This window comes from Mytilus galloprovincialis, chromosome 1 (genome assembly GCF_965363235.1).
Source record: "Mytilus galloprovincialis chromosome 1, xbMytGall1.hap1.1, whole genome shotgun sequence".
Lineage (NCBI taxonomy): Eukaryota > Metazoa > Mollusca > Bivalvia > Mytilida > Mytilidae > Mytilus > Mytilus galloprovincialis.
Window position 1 is genome coordinate 124,203,562 of NC_134838.1, and position 25,180 is coordinate 124,228,741.

The following is a 25,180-nucleotide window of genomic DNA, read 5'->3' on the forward strand; positions in this document are numbered from 1 at the left end:
AAAAAAAAAAAGAATAAACCCATATTTAGAAAAAATCAACAATACGTTAATATTCAAACTACAGAATGGAGTCTGACAAAGTACTCTTTCTGATATCAAAATTGTTTTTTTACTTAAATTCTGTAAGTCAATCAAATAAAAATAAATCATGAATTATCTGCAAACAATATATAGTTGAAATCAATTGTTCTGTATTCAAATTTAAGATAACAATTTATAACAATGGATTTTATAAATGAAATACAGGTACTCAAGTTAGTATACAAAATTCCCTTTACTTATTCAAATAAAACGTGCTTTCATCAGTTAAAAGTTTGACGTAATTTTTAAAATTCTAAATGAACGGCAAACAATACATTAAGAGCATTATAGATTGAAAATAAATCTCTACGATAGAAAATCATTGCCCAACATCAAACCGAAAATAGTAATTGACTATTAAGCAGGGTTTTAATCAAATTTGAGCGCATAAGATAATTGAAAAATACCATGGTGCGTGTATATCTCTGCTCAGTAAAAATGTTTGCTTCCTTAATTGAAACACGTAAACGCCGATAACGTAGATCTGAGCATAACCATTCAGCAATCGAATGTTGATGAAACAGGTAAGACAATTTTATTTATATATTTAGATAAAGGTGATTTTGTTAAATATCTTTCCCAGCTACATATCTAAGGGACGACATCAAAATATCAATGTAAGATAAAAAAAAAACTTAATTCAAATAGTTTGGGGGGGGGGTCGAACGACTGCAAGATTTGGTTATCCGACATTGATTTTTACATATATCCATATGGATCAATCAATTTTTCCCAAATGAAGTTAAGAGGGGGTGGGGGAAGGGGGGAGTCAGTGACAAAACTATGTGAATTAAGTTTTTATCCTTCATTGAACTTTTGATGTCGTTCCTAAATGAAATGAAATAATGAATACAATATGTTTCTAACTAGTTGTTATTTCTAATTACGCATAAGTATTAACATTATATATGGCGTATTTATAATTATAATATATGTTTAACAATTATTCCAAAAAAAATAGATAATAAAATACAAATAAAGGTTGAAAAAAAAATACTAAAAGAGAAACAATTTTAGTTTCATAATTGTATGAAATAAAGCTTAAATCTAAAAAAATCTAGATTGAAATTATATCAAATTAGAAAACAAAATACTGAAAGAAAAACGGTTTTAGTCTCATAATTGTATATGATGAAACCTAAACCTGAAAATAATCTAGATTGAAAATATTAAATTTGAAGAAAAGAAATAATAAGGAGAAACGATTTTACTCCCATAATTGTATATAAAATAACATAAAGATATGAACCCGACAAAACTTTTGAAAGCCTCGTTGAAATATACTTGTCTTGCCATGGCTTTGTTTGGACATGTTTGTTTGCTTTATGCCTTGAATGTTTGTCCCTAATAATTTTATTAACTACGTATTTGCATGTAGGTATCGCAGATAAAATTTATTCGTTCATAGTGTGTTAATTTACGTGTTTGCTGAGTTAAGCCTTCCAATTGACATTTTATCGTGTGTTTTTCTATGTTGTGATGTTATACTATTGTTTCAGAAAAGAGGAGACGGTTTGGTATCATTAAAACGTTTAATCTTGCTGCAAATGTTTGCGACTGTCCTAAGTCAGGAATCTGATGTACAGTAGTTGTTGTTTGTTTATGAAATTTACACGTGTTTCTCGTTTCTCGTTTTTTTTTTTATATATAGATTAGACCGTTGGTTTTCCCGTTTGAATAGTTTAACATTAGTAATTTTGGGGCCCTTCATAGCTTGTTGTTCGGTGTGATCCAAATCTCAGTGTTTAAGGCCGTACATTGATCGATAATGGTTAACTTTTATAGATTGTTATTTGGATGGAGAGTTATCTCATTGACACTCATTTCACATCTTCTTATATCTATTATGTCTGTTGACGCTGAAATGCATCATAAGTATTTTGGCAGTAGCATTTTTAAAAACAATTGAAACTTCCGTTTCCAACAATTTCAGAATCAGTCCAGAATTCAAAATGAAAAGAAGAATTAAAAGGAGTGAGCTAGTCAACATAATTCAAATAAGAATTTTTAAATGCAAAAAAATGGAAGAACATGATGTTGTCCAGATTTATTTGACTTCTACATAGAAAAGAAAAAAAACTATAGGTGCTTTTGAACATACTATGATATGTATGTACCATATGATGTAGGGGATTTATACCCGCGTATAGGATATAAGTTCTGATAATTATCATATTTTCATTTCATTATTCTTAAAACCTTACCTTTAAATTACTATAGGCAGTTCCTTAGAATGAATGTTAAATATCTTATTAACAGGAATGAACACAGGCTTAATTTTGTTGATTCAAATAAGTAAGCAATACAATAAAACAATTCATAAAGAGGTCATAACTAAATATTGAAATAGTTGATGACATTATTTTATCGTCATAGTACAGTACCTGCAAACATATATGAAAACAACAGCAAAACCATTGTTAACGCTCAGTTTTTTTCCATTCTTGAAAGGTATGTAATATCTCGGAAGCAAGATTGCAACAGCCTCAGGCAAATTTAATTAAGATGTTTAGGTTAATCTGTTTATTCTGTTTGTCTCCTTTTTCTTAAATATTTCTGTACCTCTATTCATCATAATGTTCCAACGTTTTGAACAAAATTAATGAAAAGTGAAGGGTTTTATATTGAATAGTTAGTTATTTCAAATGACTGATCTATATTTTCTTTACTTAAGTTTTTAAGAAAGATTTAGACTTCGTTTGATTTGTCAAATCATACCAAATTGCATCACACATGTAAAAGAATTATTGAGCCTGAGATACGAGACTTGCTTGAATCACATTTTAATGTCATTATGATAACGTTTCGTTTTAAGCAACTTTATGCACATTTATCTGTTATTGCACATTTTTCATTTACAAGAAAAACCGACATTGTTATAAAAAAATATATAAATATATACAGCATAAGTAACATAGTTATTTTAATGGTGAGAAAATACATAACACCATAACGAAATAAATCCCAATTTTAAATTCTGTTTTTTTGGTAATTAACCTTTGACGTCACTTTTTATGGCGTTGACTCACAGTTCATATTTCTATTGTGGTGTACTGTGTGTGGAAGGTGTCCGTCGTTATTATGTGGTTTACATGTTGTAATGTAATATTTTATTATTTATTGAAGTATGTCTCTGTCCTGATTGTTTTTTCGTTTATTTGTACTGTATTCTTGTCAAGTAATGTATTTTTTTAATATTGACATATAAGCAGAAGGTTTTGGTAGCCATGCAACATCCATTTCTTCGTTAAATTTTCTTAACAAAGTTAGGATAAGGAAATTTGTTATCAAATAGTTCGTTTCTATGTATTTTGCCGTTTGTATTAATGGCTGTTCGGTGTTTTTGTTATTCCGTTGATATACTCATAAAGTTGGTGCGTTTCCCCCGATTTTGCATTGTGACTTTGGTTTGTTTTCCCTAAATTGATTGACAACTATTGAACAGGGTGAATTTAATCCTTGTATCTATGATGAGTTTATATACTACTGTTGCCTATATTTATTTGATATGGAAGAAGTAAAATAAGAAAAAAAACAATACTCCAATGAAAATTAAAACTGGAAAGTCCCTAATCAAATGGCAAAATCAAAAGCTGAAAACATCAAACGAATATATCTTGCATACAAAATTCAAATATTGTCGTCTTTTTTTTTAAAAAAAGTTATTACTGAATATTATATATATTCTTGATTGTATTCATCTTATTTAAGAATTGCAGAATTGTGTCTTATTTAAGATAGCTATTCACGACCCTTTTATGCCGGGTAACATAGTTTGTTTTAGATTTATGAGTTTGACTGTCCCTTTGGTATCTTTCGTCCCTCTTTGAAGAGTAAAGGGATAAAAACAACCTATATATTTCTGAAAATTTGTCAAATTCATCATTGGAATCTTTTTTCTAGAGAAAAAGTCAGTTGTTCATATTGTTACATACACCATAAAAACTATAAAAGAATGTTTTAAAACCCCAAACATCCGTGTACTATTTCATTAACATCCTATTTTAATTTTGTATGTCATCACTTTCATAAATGCTTGGTCTAAACAGGATTGATTCAATTCGGGTTCTTCTTCAAATTATAAATGTTTAATGCAGCTCATAGTAATATAGAATATAACTAAAAAACATATGTGTCGTGCTTTTAAAGGGTTTTCTTGTAATACAAATGCATATCAGTTAAACGATTTTTTTTTTCTCGATTATCCGTTATAGTTGGAAGTGCCAAATTAGTTTTCAAACGATTATCAAAATCTGTGACATAGTCTTTTTAGTGTGCTTTAACCTTATACAGAATTTTTAAATTATATTCAATAGAAGAATGAATTGCAATGTGATTAGAAATTGTAATTCTTATCTCGTAAACCGTGTGCTCACTTCGTTTCAAGCGGTGTGATAGTTTCTGAAAAAACTGTAAAAGGTGTTTTTTTCACAATTAATTAACAATCATTAACCAGACTCTCAACTGAGCTAACCATAATTACAACATACCCATAATTATTTTAAGCACCACGTGCTCATTTTAAGTATTGATTTTTCGTAAGTAGTGTAAAGGGAGAAAACTGCATTTGTTGGAGAGCAGTGGACTAAAATTACAACAAAAAGGAATTCAAAACAATCTTAAAACGCATATACAGAGGATTAACATAGAAGAAATCATTTTACAGCGTTTAATCAACTGAATGGTTGACAAACATAAAAATTCTTTGGGTCGGTGCAATGATATACAAATTTGATTGAAGTCAGATATGTTAGTCAACTGAAAACTTTTCAAGTCACTAAACCAAAATTCAATAAGGATGACAGACTATAAACGTGAGATAGACTAGTGAAATGGAAGTGCACCAGTGGTGATTATTGATTACTGTTAAATGCAATTATCTCAACCCCACACGAAATAAAAAAATATATGGATTCAAACTAATCAAGGACTTATAAATGCAGATAAATCAAGAGAGTGTTGGTTTTAATAGTTTAACTTGGGGTGACGGCATTCAACTGGAACAGATAATTTCAATACTTCGCATTTTTTAACGACGTGAATTCCATGCATAAAAATGTTTTCATCATGAACAATTATTTATTCTTATGAACTGGTATGAATTATCGGAATTTCTTCTTATGTTATTAGCATTTTTTGTTATGTTTGGTAATTACTGAAAATAGTTAATTGCTTAATTTAAAATCAAAGATCTAATTCGAGGAAGAAAAATTAAAACGTCAATTTACAGATTGCATGCGTCCAAAGCGCTTTCCCGAATTAACCTTTATTAGAAACGCACACAGCCGAATATTTAAAAACAAAGGATGTATAAGAACCAAACCAGATCAAGCTATTATATTACCAAAAAGGGCATAAAAGAAATAGCAATTTATATTTAAGGTTAACTTTGCCTAGAGTACTTTCTTTTTAATTTAGAAATTCAAAGACAGATACTTTTTTGAGGTTTGTTATTAATCATGTCAGATGCCCTCAGTGACTGATAGTAAGCGGTATCATTGAAAAAGTGAAAAAAAAAAAAATAAAATCCGAGGACAATTTAAAACGGACAGTCCGTTATCTAATTGCAAAATCAAAAGCTCAAACACATCAAACGAGTTGAAAACAGCTGTCGTATTAAAATCTTGGTGAAGGCATTTTCTTATTTAGAAAATGATAGATTTAACCTGGTTTTCTGGCTATCTAAAACTCTTACTTGTACGACAGTCACAGAAAATTTCATTTCATTGACAAAGATGTGCGAATAAAACCCAACAGACAAACATGTAAAAACAAGAGATGCAGCAGTCAATATTGTGTTATAATCTTAATCACTATAAAAACCACAAATATGTCAACAAATAAAAACAAAAGCACATTAGCAAAAACTTAAGACAGGAAAACGAAAATTTACCAGAGCACAATAACACATTGACGTGAAGTATAGGTACCGAACCACGTCAAATGGATTTTTCGAAAAATAGTCAAACAGGCATAGTAATAATTTACAAAGACAAATAAAACAACACTTTAACTCGTTATTAAGATGATAAACAACGTCAATATCTAGAATCTATACTTCAAGACCATCGTGCATTATTTGTGGAGTTGATACGGTATATTTTTAAAATAAATCTTGGTATTTTCCGATGAACTTTTGGAAAAAGAACGAGACGTTCCTTGATATACCCCTGGTACATCAACTTTCTGCTCAGACACTGGTTACGTTGTTAATGGAAAGAGCACCAACAATTTATATGAATGTGGAATTAAATTATCTGACTTCTTTGAAAGTACTTGAAAGAACTCCACTCATATGAAAGTAAAAAGAGGTCGACAAGGAGAGGTGCATAGTTAGTTCCCATACGAATGCCGACAATTTTTGAATACGTGTACCTCCAAATAAATGTGTATATAAAAAAAGAATATGTAGTATAGTCGCAAATGAGACAACTCCCCACAAAAGACCAAAATGCACAGAAATTACCAACTATAGGTCACCGTACGACCTTCAACAATGAGCAAAGCTCATACCGCATATTCAGCTATAAAAGGCCCCGAAAAGAAAATGTAAAAAAAAAAAAAAAAATCCAACGAGAAAACTAACAGCCTAATTTATGTAACAAAAATGATCAAAAAACAAACATGTTGTCATGACACGAGTTATGTTCATATATTTTATGATAGTATGATACTAAACCCCTAACGGGAATGATTGTGCCTGATATTCATAGGATGAAGACATAATCATTCAATCAGTTTAATTGAGGTCTGGAGCTGGCATGTCAGTTAACTGCTAGTACTCTGTTGTTATTTATGTATTATTGTCATTTTTTATATACATGTATTTTCTTTTGTTACATCGTCTGACATCGGACTCAGACTTCTCTTGAACTGAATTTTAATGTGCGTATTGTTATGCGTTTACTACCTACATTGGCTAGAGGTAGAGGGGAGGGTTGAGATCTCATCAACATGTTTAACCCCGCCGCAATTTTGCGCCTGTCCCAAGTCAGAAGCCTTTGACCTTTGTTAGTCTCGTATGATTTTTACTTTTATTTCTTGTGTATTATTCGGAGTTAAGTATGATGTCCATAACCACTGTACTAGTATACATATGTTTTAAGGGGCCAGCTGAAGGACGACTACGGGTGCGGGAGTTTCCTGCTACATTGAGAACCATTGGTGGCCTTCGGCTGTTGTCTGCTCTATGGTCGAGTAGATGGCGCTTTGACACATTCCCCATTTCCTTTCTCAATTTTATGTAACACATAAACAAACGACAACCACTGAATTACAGGCTCCTGTCTTAGGACAGGCACACACATACATAATGTGGCGGGGTTAAACATGTTAGCGGGATCCCTACCCTACCCTAACCCAGGACAGTGGTATAACAGTACAACATAAGAACAAACTATAAAAATCAGTTGAAAAAGGCTTTACTCATCAGATAGATAAAAAATACATATGGACGTGGAAGCATGTTTTACTTTTTTGTTAACTATTATCAAAATATGCCGTATGGTTTCCCAAAGTAATACCTTTATAAGTATTTGTTAGAATCCACGTATGGTTAATACCACTACGCCAGTAAACAGTTTCACAGTAATTCTGAAGACATTCTTCACTGTGGTCATAATTTTTGTCAATCTATTGAACAAGTCTTTTGTCGCACATGCAGATGAGCTGGCAATGTATCGTTGTTTGTACGGATGTTTGCGAAACTTAGAAGTATACAATACAAACAAGGTAAGTCGGCCGATTTGCTGTTCAAAGTAATGTTCATTGAAAACATGAATGTCTTATGATTCGCCAAATTCTCATCCTTCTATACTTATATATTTTTGTAAGTGAGATTACTTGACTGCTCATTTATTCCTAAATCTTTTAGTATGATTTGCATACAAAGACAATACTATTTGAAGCTTTGTCCACAGAAACAACAACATACTTATCTAAAAGTGATGATAAACATTTCACAGCATGTTTAATTCTGAAAACGAACTTTGGTCGGTCATTCACACATTAAAAAAAACATTTATGAATGCGACGTTTTATCAGAGACCTGCTTGTTTTTACCTATTTCGACAAATTGTCCAGTTCACCTACATCTCGTTTAGTCCACTCTCCGGCGTAGTCCAGAAATGGAATCCATAATTATTTTGAAGTTATGCCTTATGGTTCCAATTGATGTGTTGAATTTCTCTAAACTAAGGACAATGCGATATCACTTTTCGTAGATGTTCATGTTGAATTGTGTTTTAAATTACCAGTTATAACATTTTATAAGTTTTTATTAACCAATTCAAATTTTTAAATGTTATCTCGTCCCCTAGTTTTTAGTGGGGTTCGTGTTGTTTATTCTTTAGTTTTCTATATTATGTCATGTGTACTATTGTTTGTCTGTTTGTCTTTTTCATTTTAAGCCATGGCGTTGTCAGTTTATTTTCGATTTATGAGTTTGACTGTCCCTCTGGTATCTTTCGTCCCTCTTTTAAGTTAATTTAGCAGGGTGACAGAACTACCAACCTTTCAAAAGTTTCATAGGAGATTTTCCAACTAAACATAACTGAAATACATATCTGTTTGTTCCGACATCTGCTTCTGTAATTTAACACCAGTTGTGCATATTTCTAAATTAAACCAAATTGAGTTCAAATCAAAATTCAAATTACGAAAATACATATCACATTCAGTTTGGTCGCTTTTGTTTCTGATATTGAACCATTATCAACAAGCTTTTAACATTCTAAAGATATGGCTGCATCCGTTATTAGTCATAATAGGCACTTGATATCCAGGTTAAACTATTATAATATATATTAAGTGAAACCATCAATTTTGTTTCAAGAAACCTATATCAGAATCAATATTTGGCATCATTCATTTGTTTTCTTTTAATAAACTCGAAAGTTTTATGGAATAGAAAATGTCATTTTGAAAAGAAAATTTAGTGATGTTTTTCATTTTTTGTGTTTTTAAGTCATAATATGAACCTTCAAAATAAAAATAAGGTTGAATTGAATGGCTGTTTTACTCTAAAAAAAGTGAACGTGAGCTTTTTTTTTGAAAAAATCCTATATGTTATCAAAATCTTCATAAATGTTCCGATATTAAATTATTGACTTCCCAGACACTTATTCGTCGATATTTTCCCCGTGTGCAGTCACTTTAACTACGAGACATCTCGTTATAGCTTCACAACACAGCGCAAATACGAGGGATAAAACCGCGATGAAAGAATGTAAAACACGATTCTAAAGGAACAAATTGTTTACAAAATCATTTAACAATTGTCAAGGAATAGTTTTATTACCAAATTGGGAGACATGGAACATATGAAATCAAATGTCGTGGCTCTTTCAATTCACTTATACATATGTTGCGCTTTCCACGTGCTCTGTTTTAATTTTAAAAATATCACGATCCGGTAAACTTCGGCGGCAAAGTCAAAATTAAATTTGCTTGCGATCAACAACAATTGAATGAAATATTATTTGTTGATAATACGTTGTAGATGTGTAATAAATATAAAAAAACGTGCATGAAAGATTAAGTTTAGTGTTTAGTATAATTAGTTTAACAATTTCGATAACATTGAAATTTCAAGAAACTCGTTTCATATTATTTAATGATACTTTTTTTAAAATATTTTATTGTTGTTACATTAAAAGTCGAACCATGCATGTGCAGTTGACATGCATTAACACCAATAATTTAAAGAATGTTATCTTTAACCCAACTTTTTATTGAGTTCAAATTTCTTCTTAGACTACTGATCTAACAAAGCCCTTTTGATGTAAAATATGCTAAAATTTACATTGAAAGCTGTATGGACGGTCTAATATCAAAGATGATTATATGATATGTAATATTATGTGACGTCACCGAATTAGAATCATCACAGAGATTGTACTTACACGACATGGTCCCATGTGGAGCAGGACATGCTTATCCTTCCAGAGTACCTGATATCATTCCCAGTATTTGATTTGGTTTGTGTTACTCAGTCTATATTTTTTTTGGTTTACTGATAATTTTGTCGTTTGGTCCCTGTACGGCTTTTAACAATGATCAAATCCCATATCGTATAATCAGCTATAAAAGGCCCCGAAATCACAAATGTAAAACAATTCAAACAAGAAAACTAACGGCCTAATTCATGTAATAATAGATAAAAGAAACAAAAATATATAGCACAGCAACAAACGACAACAACTGAATTACAGGCTCCTTACTTTAGACAGACACAAACATACAATAGTTGGCGGGGTTAAACATGTTAGTGAGATACAAACCCTCCCTCTAATTTAGGACAGCGGTATTACAGAACAACATAAGAACGAACAATAAATATCAGTTGAAAAAGGCTTAACTCATCAGATGGATACAAATAGTTTATTTTGTCATCGACTTTTTAGATTACTGTAAATTTGGAAATTCTTGCGTGCGTTCGGTATTACGATTTTTTATGGATGGACAAAAATTCTAAATTTATTGAAAAGTGCATAAAAATTCTGTGCCAGATATTATGCATGTAAGAGGGAACTTCAAATTAAAAAAATAATAACTACGTTTTGCTAAAAAAAATGTGTTAGATTGATTTTTCTAGTTTAACAGAACTGTTTGCAGGCCTATAGGTAAATTAGTGTAATAAAATGATTTTGCTTTCTTCGATGGCAGTATCTCTGGAAACCAATTGTTTGAAGATGTAGGATCATTTACTAGTATATGAAAATGTATGAACAGTATGATCAGTGTTACGCAGTGCAAGGTTGTGTAATTAACATGTTAATGTGAATAGTGTAAACGATAGCTTAACATTGTTTCTATACTTGGTTTCAAAACAAACATTACTTAAGCCAGAAGGGTTAATTTCATGAAGTTAACGATCTATCGACACAATGAATGACATATTGAATCCACCATTCACCAATTCATGATCTAAACAAGATGGAAATTGAGGTTTTGAAAAACAAACAATAGTTAAATAAATTATGGGAAGTATATCAATAAATAAACGTTAGTTTGATTTCCTGTTCATGATATCTGTCCATTTTACTTTTCAGATAATGGAAACCTCGAATATTGTATGGATATTGGCGTTAATTTTTCCTGCTAAAGGTTTGATACTTTATCGAATTGATGTTTTGATGAAAGGTTTAGAAAAAAAACACATTTTTTTATACTTTATTGCTGTAGATTAATGTAAATTTGAGCCACCTACTTGTGTACATTGTATTAATACAATCATAAAATTCAGAGAAAAGAAGTCAATACGAACATGACACTAAATATTAGACAATTAATACCAACATCCATTCCATTAACTACATTTAGTAAAAAAAAGACGAAAGATACCAAAGAGACATTTATATCCTGCTGTGTCTAAGTGTTCAGTCGGCAATGCCCTTCCTATTATATTTGTTTTGTTTTGCTTTGTTTAAGAAAAAAGGCTTAATACTGATTAACATTGATCATACAGTTTAATAGTGTTTATAACATTCCTTGTAATATTGAAGTAGTTTCCAATAATCATTTTCTTATTTACTTTGTGCATTCAAACTGAATCTTAAATGATGCTTGAAATAAATGCTCAAAAATCAAATGAAATCTTTAAAATGATTTGTAAATCGTTGAAATCATTCTTTAAAGCCCAATGCAAGACATTCTTGGCAAGATTTGCTAATTTACGAAACACTGTGGTCATATTGAATTCACCAGGAAATTTAACGCCTGGAAAATAGGCAGATACAGGTGACTTAGTAAAAAAAAAAAGAGAAAAAAAAAGATTCTACAAAAATATACAAGTTGAAGAGTAACAGATAACAACATGACTAAATACAACAAAATACCAGCAGACAAATAACCGCCCATAAAACACATGACAGAACCGTGTTTTCACTTTTAGTGTGATCCACCTTATTAACAAAAAACAATTATATTACAGGTTACTATTCCACGTCATGTTACTACATATATCGACCTCTTTTAGACTCAACCTTAAATCAGGGAAGCTATGATTTAACAGTTAACTCAGAAATAACTAGTCTAAACATAAGCTTCAACAACTCACCAGTTGAAGAGATACAATTATGCATCCAAAATGAAACCTGCTGCCGCACTTCAGTTAATTTTCCCAGCAATGTTACCTCAGGGTATATAGAGGCATGCATTAACGTCAATATTCAGTTCTTTGTGTCCCCACCACAGAGTTCAAGATATCAAGCACGCCGAAAAGACGAGCTTGGGGTAACTTATTATGTAGTTTGCCCGTACGATGGTTTTCGATGCAGTTTTATTATTGGTCAAGTCCAAGATGAAGCTCATATAACTGTAACCTTTACAAATAATTCTTTTACTCACAATAGAACAATGGAGGGAGATGAAATATCATCCGCCAGTGTTTATTCGGTACTCAATACGTCATCACCAACTGTAGAGTTTTCATGCAATTGTGATCTTACAGGGGCCCATATAGAGAGCGACGTACCAGTAAGCGTATTTTCTGTCATTTATCATAATTATAATTATACTACTATATTACCGCTCGCGCCAATGGAATCATGGGACAAGGAATACAGTGTTTTATCGATGAACAATGCAGTTATAGACGAAGAAGTGATGATAATAACCTCAACTAAAAATACTTTTGTGAAAGTGTCAGGGCATGCTACTGTAAATGTGCCTTACGCTGGCAGTGTCATCTTTACTCGTTTTGACCAAAGCACCACGTTACATGTGAAAGGTTCTTATCCATTACTGGTTCTTCACTCTGGTAAAGTCAGCAATACAGATGATGATTTGATCATTAACATGTATCCTCCCATGAACAACACTTATACATGTCTTGACTCTACTAATGGTTCTGTTTACCTATATTACATGTTTCAAAATGGCACTGGTAGTGTTGAATTTAATTGCACGGAGTTGACAAACCAAACAAACGGTTTAACTAGAAATGACACACAATTATCTATTGATGGAATAACATACATAGTTTCTGAGGTATATGGAGATAATAAAAAATGCCAGATTCACACACTTGGAAAAACATATGGATATTCGCTGATTTTTGACGGCGACAGTTACTTACTACAGACCATGGGACAAAGAGTTCATGTGGGTATTTGCTTATTTGCCTCGTACATCTAGTGTTTTAGAAAATAAGGAGATTTGGTATGAATGAAAATGGGACAACTATCCACTGGTGTTTAAATGAAGTAGATGTGATAAATGTAAGGCAATCGATCAGCCTTTAACAATGCGAAAAACCCATAACATAGAGTCGGCTAAAAAGACCACGATATAAAAACAATTCTATTGAGAAAAATATCGGCCTTAATCATAACGCAACAAATTACGAAAAAATCATATGAAAGACATCAAACAATTACAACCACTAAAATGCATGCTTCCGACTTTTGACAGACAAATCGTGGTTAAACATGCTTGAAGACACCAACCCTTCCTTAACCTGGAACCGAGGTGTAATAATACAACATAAAAACATACTAAAAATGTGTTGAACTCATCCGATCGATACAAGCAGAAAAACAACTAACAAAAACATGGACCAGACGTGATAGGTTATTCATACATTACTCAATATTTCAAGCCAGTAACAACTAATAAACAAAATCAAGTACTGGAAACCAATTTAATTTTGTGAGCAATTTATTTTCCCGACTTCCGCGTGTAGAAAAATAACGCGAATATAAATCGTCGCGAATATTTCAAACTCGGATCTTTATTTTTCTAACTTCATCAAGTCGGGAAATGAATTCGCCGCAAAGTGGACTAGAAAGGGATAAACAAAAAAAATAAAGTATCCGCGAAAATAAGTTGGATTACAGTATCTATGACTCACTATAGATGACATTCTGTTTGATATATTAGGGGTTTTGATAAATAAAGGCAACATTAGTATACCACTGTTCAAAAACACTAATGTGTGGGTAGAAAATTGTAAAAACCGACACCCTGTATGAAAGCGTTAGCATCCCTAAATCCAGGAACATGACACAAAAGATAAACATGTTCCACAAGAGCCAGGATCATGAGAAAAGCGATAATCATTGTTTATCAATAACTTTAATTACTTATAACTTTGTAGGAGAAAGATCACCATATCATTATACTACTACAATTAAATTTGCACAATAGATTAACAATATATCATTATTTTTTGTTTACCGGTTTACAAAATCAAAATCATATTACAGCATTATAAGTTATTAATAGATTTTATTCTTATAAAATAAAGGAAAACACAATTATAATTCATTAGCGCGCATACAATTCACAAAAAGTTGTGCCTATAGCAAATCAGACTATATGTACTTATCGTTGTTGTTTTTCTTTGTTTGTTTTTTTTTCCGAGAAGTCAGTATGAGGTGGTAGATCTGTTGTTCCGTGTGGTATTTCTCGTGATTCCTACTATCCTTTCTTCTGTATTATAGTAATCTGTTCTATATTTATACATTATCGTTGATAGTCTCAACGAGATTGTTTTCTCTCGCTTGAGCCGGTACAGCGAAAGCGAGAAAAGCAATCGAGTTGAGATGACCAATGATAATCTGTGTATCGCTATTTTACCTATGACGATGTTGTCAATATCATGTCAATTCCATTAGCAACGCCACGTGCCTCCTTAGTTTCTAGCGATAGTTTTCCATCTCTAGCGAGTAGCGTGATATGAAAAATTATCACACTTAAAGACCAAAGGAAAAACGCATAAAATAGCGATAACATAACTTACATAAAAAGAAATTACGGGGATCAGTTGAGAAATTTACTACTTAAGACTCAAGAGATTAATCCATGCCGCGCACTTTCAATTTGTATCAAGCAAATATCCAGAAAAGCCTTTATATAGAATGTCTGTCTCAAAGATGATAGGATTTTACAGAGCTTCCGTTTCTAAACATTATTTTCTTCTTACAAAAGAGCTGCATACAAAAGAAGCTATTGAAACTTAATTATCCCCTTCTATAATATATAAAATCAATTTGACGGTTATTTTAATAGGTTATCATAGAAGAAGATTATAGTATTCCAAGCAGTCTCTATAATACTGATCCAAATGGTAAGTATGGGGTAGACTGTGATATACCGAACTGATGATATATAACTGATTCAAATTGTAAGTATATGTTGTATCCCTAGCCGTCTCTAAAATACTAATCCAATTCGTAATTATGAAATATTATCCCCAGCATGCAGGCTACTACATGTATTGACCCAGAAGGTAAGTTTATAGTAGGCAAACCTATACAAGACTGGTTCAAATAGTAAAAAAGTAAAGTAAATTTTGTTCATTCTAACAGCCTTTATAAACCTTATTCATGTGTTAAGTATGGATTATGCTTCAGAAAAAATTCTCTAAAATACTGATTCAATTGGTAAGTTAGAGTGAGACTATATTATACCTTACATGGATATAATAACCCAATTTTTTTATGACTAACAGCCTTTTAAAAACTTTTAAATGGGTATTGTGGAGCAGGTTTTAGAATCACAAGCAGTATCTATCATACTAATCTAAATTATACTAATAGAGTAGGTTATACAATCAATATCCTGAGGCTCTAAATACGGTCTTAACTATATCATCCCTAGCAATCTCTACATTATAGTCCAGATTCCTCGGATGTTTGGTGGTCTGTCTTTTGGAGACGTGATGGGGTCGTCAATACTGATCCAAATGTAAAGCATGATGTCCTCTGTCATATAACTAATAGTCTTCAATCATTTAAGGCATATCTAGTTAACCGATCTTTAAATCTCATAATCCATTAAGTAAAGATACAAATCGATGGTTAAAAACTAAAAATGAGGGAATCGCATGAACTCTAAAAGGAGAGAATTATAAAATACTACAAAAGGTATTTGAAAGACACATTAGTTAAAAAGAGAAACGATTTTATTATTTTTTTCTTTTTTAGTTTTATTTTAATTATGCATAGGCACACGTCCGATAAACCGTTGGTGTATTGCTTCGAAAAAAAAACCTAGTCTTCTTTTTAATTACGGTCTTTTTTACTCTTTTGAAGCGTTTATAGCCAATGTCTAATACTGTTTTTAAGGAGAAAATTTACAACTCATGATATCAACTAGGTGAATTTGGGAATTAGAAAAAAGTAAAAAGTAAAAGCATTGAGAACAAGTCATTTAATATAAGCCCCATATCTTTTTTTATAAGCGACCATCTTTGTTAATGGTATTTGTCTAATACAAAACGTCCCAAGTCTTATGATGAAACATAGCAATAAATAATATTTGCGCTGTGAGACCAGGAATACTAAGAACTAACCAAGAAACAGTACCTCATACAATGAAGACTTTTTACAAACAACCAATTGAATAAACTACGTATACATGGATATATATTATCTTAGATATCAGGATTGAAATTGTATACATCGGTCGCGTTGTTTGTCTAAAAAAGACTACAAAATTGAAGAGAATTGAGAACCAAAACTTCCGAAGGATTTTGCCAAATAAAGCTAAGATAATCTATTCATTGAGTAAAAAATCCTCATTTTTCAATCAATTCATTACCAGTCCAGTTGTAGGCACTAAATTATCATTGATATGGTCGAAAATAATTATAAATTTACTGTTTTCAAAACTTCTTTTATTCGAGTGTCACTGATGGGCCTTTTGTAGACAACACACGCGTCTGGCGCAAATACAAAATTTTAATCCTGGTATCTATGATGAGTTTCATTATTATTCAAAGTTTTGAAAAAGTTAATCTATCAATATTACCATATCAATGATAGTGTATGCTAACGCTAAAGAGTTGAGTACTTTTCTTTGTAACTCTATATGAAAGCGTTATTGACCAATATCTTCATTCTGTTATTGTGCTATGGTAAAATTGTTTTACCTATGTCTTATGTATTTTTGATAATGTTTCTATATCCTTTTTTGTTTTTCTTTGTAGTCATATTTTGAAAAAAATGTTTTATAATGATAAAGATTATAACGCTTTTCAACAATAAGGTTAGGTCAATGATCATAAAGTTTTAATCTTTAGAAAAAGAACCGGACAAAACTGTACACTTTCCGTAATCATTAGACAATATATTTTGCAAAATGTATGTAATAACAATAAATTGTAAAACTAACAAACTATCTATAAATATGAATTCACTGAATAAATTCCCTGGTTATCCAGTGATTAATTCACAGGGATACTCGGCTAACTGCTGTAGGTCGTGTAATTTGTCATAACAGCAAAGATAAGCGCAATAAAGAAATAATTAAAAAAAAAAAAAAATTACACAATGTTGACTGCTGTACCCCTATTATTATTATTGTTTTACATTTCTACCTATTTTGTCTGTTTGTTTTGTTCACACATTGGTGTCAATATAATGGAATTTTATGCGACTATAATACAAGTGAGAGGTTTCGCTAGCTATAAAACCAGATTTAATCTACCATTTTCTACATAAGAAATTGCCTGTACCAAGTCAGAAATATGACTGTTGTTATTTATTAGTTTGACGTGTTTGACCTTTTATTGTGACATTTGATAATGGACTTTCCGATTTGAATTTTCCTCGGAGTTCGTTCTTTATGTTATATTACTATTTTTAAATTGAAATTAAGAATATGAATTAGGTAAATCTAGGAATGCGTTATGTATTTTAAAGAAAATTCGTTTTATATAAGACAGATATTTTTTTATATGCAATCCTTGTTTATTGGTATTTGACAAATTTAAAACATGCCATGTATTATGGTTGACTAGAACAATCAAAAAAGTAAAAAAACAAAGACCGGTGTGAGGCCAGGAAAAACTATGATTTATGAAAGAAACCCACAGTACAAAACCTTAAAGACAAAGAAGACTTTTGGCAAACAATTGAATACACTTAGTGTATATGTATCAGATAATATTAAGTTCGTGTTATGCAGTATGTAAGTTATTAATTGATAACCCTAAGAGGCCATAGGTTTTTTTTATATGTTCGCTTGTATTTAGTTTATCACTTTCAAATGAGAATGTAAGTCATGCGTTTCACCGCAGTACCTTTGATGGTGTAAACAACAATTTTATTTATTTTGAACAGATAATGCAACCGACAGTTACGGAGTAGAGTTTATTGTACTACAACCAGCAAATGCAACCCTAAGATTGTTCTTATCATGTACAGATTTGTCAAATATTTCCATATATTATGATGAAATTACCAATCAGTCCATCCTTTGTAATAACACAGAGCCGTCGTACAGTGTTGACGTTATAAGTAGTGTTTCTAGTAAGCTGTTAAGAATTGAGTCAAACTTTCTTATATCTGTTTATGTTATTGGATATTTTCAAGACGGAATGTTTGGATATTTAGCACTTCCCATAAATATTCTAGGATATGAATATATGGTGGTATCATATCTAAATTTTACAGACATAAACAATAGTCAATGGAGTTCCTGTTATATTGTATCTGTCTACACAAATACTGAAATACATGTGTTTCCTAAGCCTGGATTCGGGGCAGTTTACTATGATGGAAATATTGTAGGATCTGAACAAAAAATATATCTGAACGAATATGAGACACTCACGTTAGAATCATCAACAATTGATGTAACTGGGATGTATATTAAAGGCAACAAACCTTTTCAGTTATATTGCGGAGGTTATTCCACAACTTCTGTATTTTACGAACAACTTATTCCTTTGAATGCCTGGGACTATAAGTATGTCTTGAGAGATGTTTCCGATATGAAGGATCTGGATTGTTTTTATAGAGTAGTAAGTTCAGAGACCGATAATCAGATCGAAATCGAGGATGCAAACGGAGATATATCTAACTACCATGTCACCCGCGCGGATTACTTGGACTTGGTTCCAGTAGAACAAGAAATCAGATCAAACTTAACTATTCTCGTGGTGCTCATTTGTAGATCATTTGGTGGAGATATTTCATTTTCTTTAGTGCCGTCTAATAAACAGCTCACTGAAACACCTCAAAAACCAATCGACGACAACTTTACAAGCATAACTCGAACACGGAATATTTTGTTTTACAGGGATGCCTTACTGGTCGCTTCACATATTGCAGCAATAAAGATTAACACTTTGGTAAATACTTAATGATAATCATGATAGCATTAAAGGAGTAGGGTATGCTTCATATTTATTTAATCTGTTGGAATAATAGTATTTGCTTTATGAGAATTAAACTGTTCTTTTGTATGTGTTTCTTAACACTGTTATTTTTTACTAAACGTTCTATATATAACATCATCTATCATTTATTCATCACGTGTAACTAATCAATGAATAGAACAAGACTAGATAACTGTATTTTTCTTAATAGGCATGCCCTTTGACGAAAATTGGAAATGGTCTCCTAGATACTATTGGATGTTTCTATGGAACAGGAAATAATAACAGCAATACAGCAATTAGTAATAACAATATAGCAATTGATAACAACAATACAGATACAAACTATAAAAATAAGGATATCTAATATGATTGCAAATGTGACAATTATCCACCAGGGTTGAAATGAAGAAAATTTAAGCATTTATGTCTCACTCAGTACGGCCTTCAACATCAAGGAAAAGCCAATATTGTATGTTCATCTACAAAATACCTCAAGGAGAAAAATGTGATGCAACTCAAATGAAAAACTATCGGGCTAATTTTATAGCAATACAATTTACGAAAAACAAATACACAGACTTATGAAAGCCACATTGAGAATGTGGTGGTATTTAATGTTAATCTAACATGAGACGCACAATATCACAATATAAGAAATCAAAGCATCATATAATTTTGTAGCTAGTCTGATATTTTTCTGACCATAATTTTAATAATTATATTGTTATCTTCTAACACTGTAAAATTTCTTTTTAGTAGCCAAATTATTTTGTATTTTAATTGAAGACACTGTCAGATCTTTTTTACGAAACATCTAAAACTCAATGATTTTGACAAGAATGTTAATCTTCAAATGATTTAGAATATTTGTTTTATGCCATTTTGGATAATTGGCATTATAATTTCAAACAAGAAACAAAAGTAAATAAATAACTTTTATTTAATTTTGATGTTCATTCTTCATTAAAGAAAATTTAATTTCTTCGAATATACATATACAACTACCATTGGTAGCTTTGTGCTTTTTTCTGCTCTTTGGTCTAGTCATGGATTATTTGAGACATTCCTCGTTTCCATTCTCCATTCTTTCATCAAAGCAATACATATAGTTTAGAAACAACTGTGTAATAACTAAACAAAATAGGACTTTGTTAGAAAATTTTCAAAAATATAATCGATGTCAGGACCTATATAACAATATTTAATTATTGTACTACGGTATTAGATTGATAACCTTTAAGAAAAAGATAAAAAAAAAAACTTAAAATAAAACAATAATCACGAACAATCAGAACAGAATTACAACAAGTTACTCAAATCTCAAGCTAACTTTAAAACTGAATTTATGTAGTTTGAGTTTAAATCAAAGATTTTCTACAATTTGTAAGAATGCAAAATTCAATAAAAAAAAAGACAATAAGACAAATTAGCAGTTCATTACAGTAAAAAAAGGAATATTGTGCTTTACGTTAATTCACATAGAACCGTAAGTTTGGTGTCTAATAAAATTAAAAGCATTTCAAATAACATAAAAATATTATGTTAAAAATACTAATAGTCTTTAACATGTATTTTCTTTTGATAGACTGTGAATGCAACTGTGACAAGAGTCCAAAACAATCCAATGAAACACTTCAGGAAAAGGTCGATCAACTAGTGAAAGAGTTATCCATAGATAAAACAACGCTTTCTAGTTATAAAAATACAAAGATTTCTGCCGCCGACCCCAGACCAAGCTCACGTGGCATAGGATCTGTGGCTGCCGTCATTTTGACCACTTTAATTGTGATTCTTCTCATATCTGACATCCCTATGGTTATTTCACATTTGAAAATTCTAAAAGCAAATTGCATGGAAGGCTTTCAACGTTGTCAATCCAAAAAATAATTTATATTCTATTATTTCTTAATTTCAAAGTCGTTGTTGAATGAACAAATATTTGTATAATTGTATGTATGCGAGATTTGTGTTTACGAGTGTTAATTTGTAATCGTATTACACAGATTGTTTAGGGGGAAACCACAACGATATTTTGTAATTAATAAGACAAGACTTAGTATCTATATCTTTCCATATTTCCTTCCTGTCTTATTCAAATATTAAAAGGAAATACTACATACAAACCATACCATATATATGTTGTAAACATATAGTTTATTTGATACGATTCAGCGATTAGTAAAACATATAGTTTGTTTATTCCGATTCAGCGACCTTTTCTTGCTCCATTGACAAAGTGTAACTTATTACTGTGTGAATCCAAGAATACAACTTTAAAATATTAATGAAAATAAACGAATGTCACACAAACAACGATCTGAAATAAACAGCTACCGGACAGCGATGATCCAGTGAGGGAATCAAACTTGACTTTGAAGAGAAAACACGATTACGGTAAAATAATAATAAAACATATGTTTTGATTCAAATTTCACGTTCTTGAATGCTAGTATGTACTCATAATAAATAAATGCTTTTTAATTCTACTGTTCATCATTTTCGGTTAAATTGGCATTGCAACGTCTTATACGATTTTGGATATTAGCATATAAATATTTTGGAATCTCTAAAGGAACATTATTTGTCTAAATCATCTAGTGCAGTAAAATTCGTACTGTTCACTGTTTGTTATTTTATCCAAAAATTTTAAGTGATTTGAAATGATTTTATCTATTTAGAAAAAAAGTTTAATGGAGATGTGGTGTATGTCAGTAGGACACCAATTTAACGGTGTACTCTACTGAAAAGATCAGCATACCACTTCATGTCAATGAATTCACACTTTTTCGATCATTCATTTATGAACAAGTTCGACGAAAATTAACTGCCCCAACATTTTAGTAAGCCATAAATTTGAAGCCCTTTGAGCAATCTGCATTTTAATGCTGTTATCCCAGCTAACAATGCATAAAACATTATTGTTTTCATATGCAAATATCACCATTTTCAACGTTTTCATACTGAAATCATTTAAAAAATGTTTGAGAAGACAACTTTCATTAAAACCAAGGGAATAGATACAACAAAATCACTTATAAATTTCATATTTAGATATATATCGATAATGCTGTTTGAATAAATAAAAAAATTCGGTCGGTAATTTCTACGTATATATGTTACAGTGAATTTGTATAATCAGTGATTATGTAGAATCACTGGCTTGTTAAGGGATTATATATAATCACTAAATTTTTCAGGGATTATGTATAATCACTAGAAAAAACGTTAGGGATTATACATAATAACTGAAATGAAGAAATTTTATTATTTATAAAGAAAATGAATTAAGTCAAATAATTTATTCTATAAAATCATATTAAAACATCATTATAAACATAAATTGTAAAATGTTAAGCACAATATATCAAAATGATAACCCCATTTTTTTTTAAAAATGATAGACACAATATATCAAAATGATAACCCCATTTTTAAAAAAAAATGTTAAGCACAATATATCAAAATGATAACCCCATTTTAAAAAAAAATGTTAAGCACAATATATCAAAATGATAACCCCATTTTTTTTTAATGTTAGGCACACTGTATGTAACATATATATTAAAATAATATGCTTCACATCTGTTTCTATCACAATATCAACATTTAAAAAAACCTTTTCCTTACATATCGAATCATATTTTTTTTTTAAAGAAAAATAAAGTGTTTAGTAAAACCATCTTTTAGTTCTGCCTATTTTATCATCATCATGACATTTAGATGCATAAGTTCTCTAAGTTTAAATTTTCTTGTTCATTTGACAAAAAAAAACGACAAAAAATACAAAACAAATGTTCCATAATCTTCTTTACCACAAATAACAAGCTCTGGATTTACAAATAGAACATGAATATCAATTTGACGCTGGCTTTTAAGCAACAAACAGTACATGTAAAGTTATCGCTATAAAAACAATGTTGATTATTATTATTTTTGACGTCTTCAACTTTATCTTGAAACCCTGAGTTGGTTATATCTTTAAGATTATCCTCTGTGTTTAAAAGCAGAATTATTTCATCTGGCAAGAATTATTCTTGTAATTTCTGTAAGCAATTTAAGCGTTATTCGTGAAAAAAATGTATTAATGTATATATTTAATATTTACAGGAAAATCATGGCTTACTGTGAAATACTAAAGCTCTTTAAAGGAATGTTAGTTTTGATTCACATACCAACAGTGACTGTGGATGAAGTGTCGTTAACGTACGTCGAACCGGGAGTCCTATATGGATATCGGTTGGAATACCAGACGGTCATTTACTATCTCAAGAGCATATTTCAATTTCATAATGAAACCGTTAATATTTGGACTCATCTAGTGCCATTTTGTTTCGTATTTTTGAAAACGTATATCTGCATCAACAATTTAGAAGACGCAACATATGTTTCTGTGTTGTTATGCTTTGCATTTGGTTCTATCATGTACACATTGTTCAGCGTCCTTGCGCACACCTTACACTCCAAATCTCCTATATATCACTATACATGTTATACTCTTGACTACATGGGGATAGGATACTATGCGTTAGGTGCTTGCATACTCGTATACTACTGTAGTTGTCATGAGAACTACTACGCAATGTTGGAGAACTGTTTCCTTCCTGTGGTGGTAGTAATGAGCTGGTTTGGATTCCTCTGCTGTACCGTTTCCAAACTTCACTACAGACGACCGTATCCATTTCAGCGAAAGTTATGGAGCATATGCTCATTCGGATTTCAATTTGTGTTAGTTTCCTCTGTAGTATATGCGAGATATTATGACAGTTTAATTAATAATGCAATATCATTCCCGAATCATCACACCCGTATGTTTGTTTACTTGCTTGTATCTGTTTTCTTTTTTTCTAGTCACATACCCGAGAAATTCTATCCTGGAAAATTTGATTTCATTGGACAAGGACATCAGATATTCCACATTATGGTTTCGCTTGTTACTTTTGAACAATTTAATGCAGCTATGATAGACATCAGCTATCAGACTCGGTTACTGACTAATCACAAACCTCGTGCCGATCAGATTTTACTGGCTATGCTAGCATTTACAGTGTTGGTTCTTACTACCATTTATTTTCTCAGACCTACAATACGAAATCGTGTTAAAGAAGATTCCGTATTGGAGCAAATGTGGAAAAAATAAAGATTTATATATAAAATTAATTTACGCTTTTAAAAAAGGTAAAAAAAATGAAAAATGATAAAAATAGGTAGCACAGTAATTGTGGACTGGTCAGATTTATTATATTAATGCATGTCCCTTCTTTCCGAAAGTGTTTCCCAACCCGTTTCCTCATAAAGCATCTGTATCGAAGTTAATTTATTCCCACCTGTTACAATTTTCATAGCTTCAATTTGAACATTTTCCACTTTATTAATCAAGTATTGTGTTTGATTATCCCAAATGACATCCCCGTACTCTAATATTGGTCGAATATATGAAAAATACATTTTTTCTAAAGTGAACCTATTCAGTATAAAACGCATCTTCCTAAGGATATCGTACGCTTCTAGCTTCAAACGATACACAATTCATTTATGAAAAAAAATAGTTAGGTTAGATTCGATAAAAGCAGGGTATTGTTTAAGTAAACTATGAATTAGTAAATAAATTAAAGTAATAAATGCATTATTGAATTTTACGATTTTCAGTCAAGGATCAACATGCCAAACTTGTATGATAGCTTTTACCAATTTCTGTGACATAGTCCATCATTGTACCTTGTCAAAAACGTCTGTTCTAGAAACACAACATCAAAGTGTGATATTTATGTTCGAATTAAGTTATATAATCTATTTAAAATTCAGTTGAAAGATTTAAATGGTACTAGTATCCATTAAATAGAAGGTAATAAAAATCATCAGCGATACTAGTCTTATGATTTTGTCTACATCATACTCATCAGTAACACTCGATTCTAGACAAATCAAAAGTGAAGTTAATGAGACAGTGTGTCAAATACGACTAAGGCAATTTGGGATAGTGTTTCGAAA

At 31.0% G+C, this 25,180-nt stretch overlaps 2 protein-coding genes across 2 annotated transcripts; both read left to right on the top strand.

Moving 5' to 3' along the window:
* The first annotated feature begins 438 nt into the window (after positions 1–438).
* Positions 439–21,071, top strand: LOC143056977 (uncharacterized). The gene is made up of 6 exons (XM_076230197.1): positions 439–605; positions 11,133–11,187; positions 12,014–13,185; positions 15,094–15,151; positions 18,150–19,162; positions 20,778–21,071. The coding sequence occupies exons 1-6, from the start codon at positions 591–593 to the stop codon at positions 20,847–20,849; spliced, it is 2,385 nt and encodes a 794-aa protein (XP_076086312.1). The 5' UTR covers positions 439–590; the 3' UTR covers positions 20,850–21,071.
* A 251-nt stretch (positions 21,072–21,322) lies between these two features.
* On the top strand, positions 21,323–24,816 carry LOC143056986 (membrane progestin receptor beta-like). The gene is made up of 2 exons (XM_076230207.1): positions 21,323–21,586; positions 23,300–24,816. Exon 2 carries the CDS (start codon positions 23,307–23,309, stop codon positions 24,327–24,329), a length of 1,023 nt encoding a protein of 340 aa, XP_076086322.1. The 5' UTR covers positions 21,323–21,586; positions 23,300–23,306; the 3' UTR covers positions 24,330–24,816.
* Positions 24,817–25,180: the final 364 nt, after the last annotated feature.